This window comes from Xenopus laevis, chromosome 9_10L (genome assembly GCF_017654675.1).
Source record: "Xenopus laevis strain J_2021 chromosome 9_10L, Xenopus_laevis_v10.1, whole genome shotgun sequence".
NCBI classification, from domain to species: domain Eukaryota; kingdom Metazoa; phylum Chordata; class Amphibia; order Anura; family Pipidae; genus Xenopus; species Xenopus laevis.
Window position 1 is genome coordinate 24,272,900 of NC_054387.1, and position 8,866 is coordinate 24,281,765.

Below are 8,866 nucleotides of genomic sequence, written 5' to 3' on the forward strand. Positions count from 1 at the left end.
TATTTTTATATCTGTATCAGCATGCACAAACCATCAAACTAACTTTTGTTTCTCACCTACATAGTAGGTGAGAAAAATAAAAACCATCTCCATAAAAAGTTAAACGGGTTGTTCACCTTTGAGTTAACTGTTAATATGAGGTAGAGAGAGATATTCTGAGACAATTTGCAATTGGTTTTCATTTTTTGTTATTTAAGGTTTTTGAGTTACTTATCTTTTTATTCAGCAGCTCTCCAGTTTGCAATTTCAGCAATCTGATTGCTAGGATCCAAATTCCCCTAGCAACCATGCACTGATTTAAATAAGAGACTGGAATATGAATAGGAGAGTACCTTACTAGAAAGCTAAAAAACAAAAATTTGGCAATAACAATAAATGTATAGCCTTACAGAGCATTTGCTTTTTAGATGGGGTCAGTGACACCCATTTGAAAGCTGGAAAGAGTCAGAAGAAAAAGGCAAATAATTATAAAACTATAAAAAAAAAATAATATATATATAATAATATAATGTGTGGGACTGTGTTGAGAAGGTTACATTAATACAAGTAAAAAACAGCAGGCACATGATAAAAAGGAAATAATATAGATGGGGTAGAAAAGGAGACACAAAATGAAAGGCTTGATTTTTTTAATCAGAAAAATAGAGGTCACAAGTCAGTGATTTGGAAAAGTGGGTGTGTGATGATATGGCAAAAACATGAGTTCTGGGGTATTTATACATGAAATAGCCTTTGTGTTATCCTGCATATATTCTGGGGGTATTGATACATTAAATAATCCCTGTGCCATCCTGCTATAAATTCTGGGGGTATTTATACATGAAATAATCCCTAGGTCATCCTGCTATGAGTTCTGGGGGTATGTATACATAGAATTGCTACCGTGACATCTTTATATGAATTCTGGGGGGTATTTTATATGAAATGGTCACTGCATTCATTCTACTAAGTGTTTTATGGGCATTATAAATGAAATTGCATCAGTGGCTTTTTTTTCAGAACAATAAGATTTATAGGAAGAGGTTTAATAGGAAGAGCTAAAATAATATATATATATATATATATATATATATATATATATATATATATATATATATATATATATATATATATATATATATATATATATATATATATATATATATATATATATATATATATATATATATATATTTCAAAGTGGGCACGATCTTACTTCTGCAGTAACAGCCCTTAAGTTTGCTCATAGCCTTTACAGAGAGATATGTGAAATAGACACTTTACCATCCTTCTGTAGTTCTGGGGTATTTATATATGAAATTGACACTGTACCTGTCTTCTATGACCTCTGGGGATATTATACATGAAATTATCCCACTATTTTGTGCAGAGGGGGCCCTGAAATTTTTTTTGCAGGGGGGCCCTGGCATCCGAAGTTACGCCACTGCTTACAGAAATGGATGGAACAACATTACAAATGTGCCTGTTAACAGGTAGTAGCCTGCCCTAGCTTGAACAAGGTGAGATTTTCATAGTACACATTTTGGGCACACAGAACAATAATTTTTTGTTTATCAATATTTACATATAAAGGCTTATTCATTACACCAGGGAATCTTAACCGATGGGCCAGAACCCAAAAATGGATTTCCATATTGCGGAGGATGGGGCTCCATTATTACATTTAACATGAATGTCAAATTGCTTTCTACAATAGAAATCGTAATATTTTGAGTCTGTAAAAATCAATTTTTGGGTTCAACAGATGATTTAACAATTTAAAGTGGACCTGTCACCCAGACATAAAAAGCTGTATAATAAAACTCCTTTTCAAATTAAACATGAAATCCAAATTCTTTTTTTTTATTAAAGTGTTCATAGCAGTTGTAAACTCATTTGAAAAATCGCAGCTGTCAATCAAATATTGGCTGCCCTCCTCTATGCCTTAGGCATAGAGGCGGGGAAAGCAATTACTTTCACTTTCCATTCAGTACTTTCTAGAGGTCACTGCTCTACCCAAATTACCCCAGTTCTCTTAACCAATTAATTCTGTAGCCAGTGCATGGGGATGGACATCAGGTCCCCCATTCTGGTGCACAAACAAGATTCTGAGATGATGCATGGCTTGCCTTAATAACAGTGTCCACAAAATGGCTCCTGCCTGCTTGCTATAATTATGAGTTCACAGACTGGAACAAGATGGAAACAAGATTCTAATAATTTATACAGTGTAATTAAAGTTAATTTCGCTTGACTAACATGATAAAATATGATTTGGAATAATTTGGGTGACTGGTCCCCTTTAATTTCAGAACCCTGAGGAAAAAAAAACTCGAGCCCCTAAAGGTGCAATATTTCTCTATATGACAGAACTTATAACAGCAGCAACTATTTATTAATAAAACTACAACATTTTACTGATGCAAATACAGTATACAAGATGTTATAAGCAGCACTTGTCTTCATTTAAGATAAGTTTAATGTATCATGACTTTTAGCACTAATGTATATAGATATCTGCAACTTATATTTTGACACTACTTGAAATTTATGATACATATTATAATCTAGCCCATGGAACTGATAAAATTTATAGTATGAAGCTTTTATAAGACAAGGCATGTTGTAGGTGGCTGCTTGGCGAACATTGTCAGCCCACCCCACACGAGATGACATTATGCTCCGCTTCTGACTCCAGCTGCCACTATTTATATGCTCATGCCACCATCACCTCGTCCCCTTCACTGACATTACAGGTGGGCAGGTATATAAATAGTGACAGCTTGGCAGGTCTGGTAAGGTTAAGGTTGGCAGCGGGTGGTTTAGGGCCAGTTGCAGGTAGACATTTTGTTGGGTTTTAATTTATTCTTTGTAAATATGTTACTCACTTCTCAAAGTCGGATAGATCTTGTAGCCGAAGAAGCAGTTCCATTCTTCCCCTTCTTTAAACTGCTGCTTGCAACGTTCTGGAACCATGCTGCTCCAGTACCTACACCAGAGAAACAAGTTCATGTCAGGCGGCACAGTACCTGCCCACTGGTTAGGCTTCTGCATTGATTCCTCTCTGCTCCCCTTGCCTCAAGCAGTCAATTCCACTGTTGATAAGCAACAGAACACAATTGTTTGAACCTACAAAATTAACAACTACAGGTGCTCTGCACCCTATACCATTTCTCATGCTGCTTGTAGACTACTTCTTGCACACGCTTAATTTCAATCTTGGGCCATGCATCATCATGTCTAGATATATATATTCTCTATATACTCCCGAAAAATCGCTATAAACCTATTCTTACTAAATTGCTATCCTTATGGTCCATTGTCCAGCTGAAGACAATGGGAACAACTGCAGCCTTGCCATTTCTGGTTTCTTCCTTCCCATCTACTCCATACCTAATTCCTCTCTGTATTGCCTCAGTGGGAGCACATGTAATTATATCTGTACAGTCTGTTCTCCGGTACTGCTTGTTATCCAGGAACCAGCCAGAGTCAGAGAGGCCTCGAACTTGGATACCAGGGTAACCCAACTCCTCCAGTAGATCTGCCACCAGGTCCACATTTAGAAGGACACCAGTTCCACCAGCACTGAGGAAGGAAATTTAAATTAGACATTTACTCTATGCCATGACATATAGAAGATGCATGGAGTACAGAGAGTATTTTTTTTAAGAAACCCAGGGTCTGATAGGGTCTAGGATACCGGGAAAACGTTGGGCCCTGTTGAACCAGGCCCACTCCCTGTGGCACTGCAGATGCTTCCCCCCACCCCTTTTACCCCATCACAGCCAAAAGTTGAGGTAAAACATATGTGGTGCAGCAGCAGGGGAGGGGTGTGTACATAAAGTGGGTAGGGGGTGTACATAATGGGGAACCCTTAATGTCAAAAGGTCCCCAGTGGGCTCCAGACACCCCAGTTCCAGGACTGAGCCAAAGACATAAGGCTAAGGCCACACTAGGCGATAGCGCCGCGATTTGACTCGCGGCGACTTTTCGCGGCGACTTTTAAGCCGCAATTGCTGGGGAAACTTTTGCGCTGGCGTCTATGGGGAATCGCGTAAAATCGCCAGCGTAAAAACACACGCGGCGATCTTTTCTCTACCGTCGCTCGAAATTGCCTCGCTAGGCGATTTCGAGCGACAATAGAAAAAAGATCGCCGCGTGTGTTTTTACGCTGGCGATTTTACGTGATTCCCCATAGACGCCAGCGCAAAAGTTTCCCCAGCGATTGCGGCTTAAAAGTCGCGGCGAGTCAAATCGCGGCGCTATCGCCTAGTGTGGCCTTAGCCTTAGGATGGAAATCAACATTTTACAAGTAATGGCTAAACTGTGGCACCTCAGCTGGTTAATGCAAGATGCCAAGAACTGCAGTTCAGGAAGAACATAACGATCACTAATAAAGGTTCTCACAGACTGTCCATCCCACTAACAATTACCTGCTTCCAGCCAACAGAAGAACCTTGGCAGCGTCCAGTCCCTTCCCTAGAAGCTCCTTGACCACTTCCTGTATAATGAGCGATCCCATAAATGCATATCCACCTACAATAATAAGGGTGGTAAGCATTAGCCTTAAACACAGGCCCAGAAAATTTCTTCTGCATAGCATCATTTATTTTTAAAAAAAACCTTACAAACGTATTTAAATGGGTCGGTATTTTAGAATGGTCTTCTATGGTTCAATGGTTTCTCAGAAAAAGGCTGTTGGTTGCCACAAAGAGCATTAAGGTGTCACTCTTTCATCACCTGTCCATTTTTAAAATATTTTATGATGAATTCTTTGTTGGATCAGCCTCCATCTATCAGCAGCAAAGGTGCATTGTGTAACATTGCCTAAGTGTGTGGGTTTTATGGCTATCTTTCCATGTGAATCTGTAAAAATTCCTAAAAACCAAGTACTTTTGAGCAGCACAGTAAACCATTTGCAGAATGTTTAGGGTGGTGGCACATGGGGAGATTTAGTGACCTGCAATAAAGCTTCAATACTGTGGGCGACTAATCCCCCCGAAATGCCTTCCTACTGGCAAGAATGTGAATCACCAGCGGGATGGCTCAAGCTGGCTCAAGCATTGCTTGGGTTTACCCAACGATGCCCAAAGTTTCCTTGTGAGGCAACTTTGGTTGACTTCGGAAAAAAGAAGCAACGCTTATGCCATTGTGGCAATTCATATTCTTGCCTGTGGGAAGGCATTTCAGGGAGATTAGTTGCCAGCAGTAACAAAGATTTATTTCAGGCAACTAAATCTCCCCGTGTGCCACCACCACCCTTAGAAGAGATAAAAGACTATTCTGAGCATTAAAAAGAGATCAAAGATTACAGCTTTATGAGCTCTTTGTTTATTCAGTAAATCAATCACTCAATTGGGCCAATAATATCTTATCTAAGTCAGATTCCATGTTTGCAGAAGAGGAGCCAGTCCTGACCCTAAATACAACCTTGTAGTGAGTGTGTCTGTTTTCCATAAATAAAACTCTATAATGAGAGGAGCGTTAGACCTGGCCCTATTATTAGTAGACAGTCTACTCTAGCACTATAATTTCAAAATCAGCCCAACATACAACCCTATAAAGAAATGTTGAAACGGAACTCACTTTTCTCAGTTTTAGGTGATGCTCCGCTCCATACATCACTAGAGCAGTATGGGATGAACCTGCAGGAGAAGGGGAGGGGGTCACAGGTCATATATGGTAATGAGGCCACTAATGACACAGCAAAAAAACAAAAAAAAAAGTTATCATACACCATATTAGCATTCCACCAGTGCGGATTCTCTTCTGGCTGAGTTGACAAAATGCCTGAAGCTGAAAAAAAAAAAAACATGGCACAGACTGGATTAAAGATTAAAAAATATGGTTTTACAGAGACCTAAAAATCTGGGGGGGGGAGAAATATTATTTGTACCAATACACATGTATGGTGATTTTTTTTTTATTGTTAAGTAAATTTGGATGGCCGGAAGTGAAGAATGTGAAAAATGTTTTGGTCCACCAAGTGGCCACATGGCATAATATGATAGAAATTAGCTTTGAATGATCTTGATGGCAAAAAGAGTATGCCTTGTTTTTATCTTGACTCAGGAAACACAAAGGTACTTTCTTACCAGTAATGTATAGTAATTTTATTACTTTTAATGTTATTTACATTTGGACTCTTAATATGTGTTTACTTTTAAAAGTTAATGTGTTTACTTTTAAAAGTAAATATGTGCTTCTCTTCTGAAAAGGCATCAGGGCGACAATCGGGCACTCGATTTCTCCTCCCTGGATATCTTCTATTAGGAAGGCAGGGAGGAGAAATTGAGCACCACACGATTGGATCGCAATCGCCTTTTCTGAAGAGGAGTGCAAGTGGAGTTTCGGTAAGTTATTTTTTAATAAAGACTTAGCGATTTTAAACTTTAATTTGTTTTGGTGGGTTTTTTTTTTCAATGTATACTAAAGAATTGTTTTTAAAAAATGTACTTAATTATTTACTGGTCCTTTAAGAAAAAGTTCCTAATTGGCTGCTATGGGAAAAATCACCGGTGATGTTTGTCACAATGATAATCAATATGGTGTCAACTGAATCCAGTGAAAGGCTAAAGTCACTCACCAGTTTTAGCAGGAGGCCATGCCTTGGAACTCATAAGCCTCCTCATTGTGTCATAGCGTAGATCACAGTTCTCATGGCTGATGCAGTACCATCCTCCTAAAAATAATAGTGAGAGTCATCAACCCGGCCACAAAATATCCTTGTTCTATTAACCCCTGCAAACATCTTTTATAAAAAAAGACTCCACTGAAGGTTAGGGACCGATGGGAGACCAATACAGAACCAATGTCTGTATGATATTAGATGTTACCTCGGAGTTCCATGTCCTGTATATGGTCATGAAACTCCTCGGTAACTTATAATGTCCTTATATTTTACAAGAGGGGGTACTTTGTTCAAGATTATATATATATATATATATATATATATATATATATATATATATATATATATATATATATATATATATATATATATATATATATATAAATAAGAGGTATACAAGAGGTCCTGTGCACTCAACCCATTATCAATATATTTAGGACAGAGACATTTTGTGCATACTGCTACTAAAAATGCCTTACCCTTTAAACAAAACAGGGATTGTTTGTCCATATACTGCAATATATTTAAGCTGGCCAACTACGTCAAAGTCATCCCATATCTGGCCAGTCCTATGCTCAATTTTCATCTGACCAGCTCCACGTTGTGGTGTATGGGATGACGCTGACGTAGTTGGTCATCTTAAATATATTGCAATATATGTATTTTGTGGTCACAGCCTCATTGCACCCCCGCCTAATGGTTTTAAAAATTAGCGGTGAGCACAACTTTTCCTTGTTTGTTATATGTTTGCATATAGTGACAAGAGCATGTATACTCATCTGCACAGAGACATAGCGCAACGTTTCGGGAGTCCACTGCCCCCTTTCTCAAGCGTGTCCCAGCTTCACACGGATCTATTAAATTTCACATACTAGTTATTACTGAGTTCACAAAGCCGGTATCTATCTCAAATGAACAGATGTAAATCAAAATCCTTATTTAACCCATAAGGACTCAATGACTTCAATCGGTGTATCCATTGTACCTCCATTCTTTTTAACATCAAAATTCTGTCCCCCCCTCTCCTTGGTTGTGGGACATGTTGTATCACCCTAAATCTAAGATCTTCTGCGCTATGGCCCTTTTCCAAACAATGTTTCGACACTGGTAATACTGAATTCCCCGTATTAACTGTAGATCTATGTTGGGAGAATCTGTGCCTGATCTTCTGATTGGTTTCACCTATATGGATTAGATTGCACGGACATACCAACATGTATACAACATAACTTGTGTCACAAGAGTAGGGTCCCCTAATATTGTAACTCCTGTTGGTTACTGGACTGCAGAATGCTTCGCCTGTAAGTACAAAGCGACATTGTGCACAACCTTTAGAGTGGAACATACCATCCCTGGGAGGACCCAGGAATGTATATTGTCTTGGTGGTGGCCGCATATCAGTGCGTACCAACCTCCTACCTATGGTGGAACCTTTTTTGAAGGACATCATGGGTGATTGTTTAAATTCCATTACTGTCGGACATTTCGACGGTGGGGAATTTTTGGCGAAACGAGTCAAATTCACCCATCCCTAGTGCCAATGTTTACATAGAATCTGTCTAAAATATTCACTCCGTGAGTGATATTGCCCCACAAAGGTTAAACGTTTATCTCTATTATCCATCTGCTGTCTGGTTTTCCCAGCATTCAATTTGGCCTTCAGTACTTGAGTGTTAAGAGTTTCTGGTAGATAGCCACTATATACCAATTTGTTTCTCATTTTTGTAAGATCATGATCCACCAAGGTGGGGTCATTTGTAATTCGACATACACTAGTGAACTGACTAATAGGAATCGATTTTTTGACTGCCGGAGGATGAAAGCTGTCAAATGTTAGTAATTGATCAGTCGGTTTGGAGAACATCCTGGTCATAAACCTTTCATGGGCTCGCGTTATTTTTACATCCAGAAAAATTACAGATTGGAAATCTGCTGTCATGGTGAATTTTATATCAGTGTGTGCACTGTTAATCGTATCACGGAAGGCGAACAGGGAATCCAGGTCACCCCACCATATGAGGAACACATCGATATACCGCCACCACGCCAGACAATGTCTGGCAAACAGCATATCTGTATAGACATGTCCCTCTTCAAACCAACTCATAAAAGAGTTGGCATACGACGGGGCGACACTGGATCCCATGGCCGTTCCCCGTAGCTGCAAGTAGAATTTCTCTTGAAATCTAAAATAGTTCCTATGCACTATGAACCCGAGTATCTCCATAAAGAAAAATATCTCCTCTGTACTATATA

At 39.0% G+C, this 8,866-nt stretch overlaps 1 protein-coding gene across 5 annotated transcripts in view; it reads right to left on the bottom strand.

The window, feature by feature from the left end:
* notum.L (notum, palmitoleoyl-protein carboxylesterase L homeolog) overlaps window positions 1–8,866 on the bottom strand; it is a 127,378-nt gene that overhangs the window by 60,924 nt on the left and 57,588 nt on the right. For 4 of the 5 annotated variants that reach the window (XM_018234347.2, XM_018234346.2, XM_018234345.2 and 1 more), the window contains 6 exons: window positions 6,566–6,661; window positions 5,715–5,775; window positions 5,566–5,624; window positions 4,413–4,515; window positions 3,373–3,564; window positions 2,868–2,968 (listed from right to left, as the gene is read on the bottom strand). In XM_018234347.2, coding sequence (XP_018089836.1) covers window positions 2,868–2,968; window positions 3,373–3,564; window positions 4,413–4,515; window positions 5,566–5,624; window positions 5,715–5,775; window positions 6,566–6,661 — 612 coding nt within the window. 5 annotated transcript variants of the gene reach the window in all.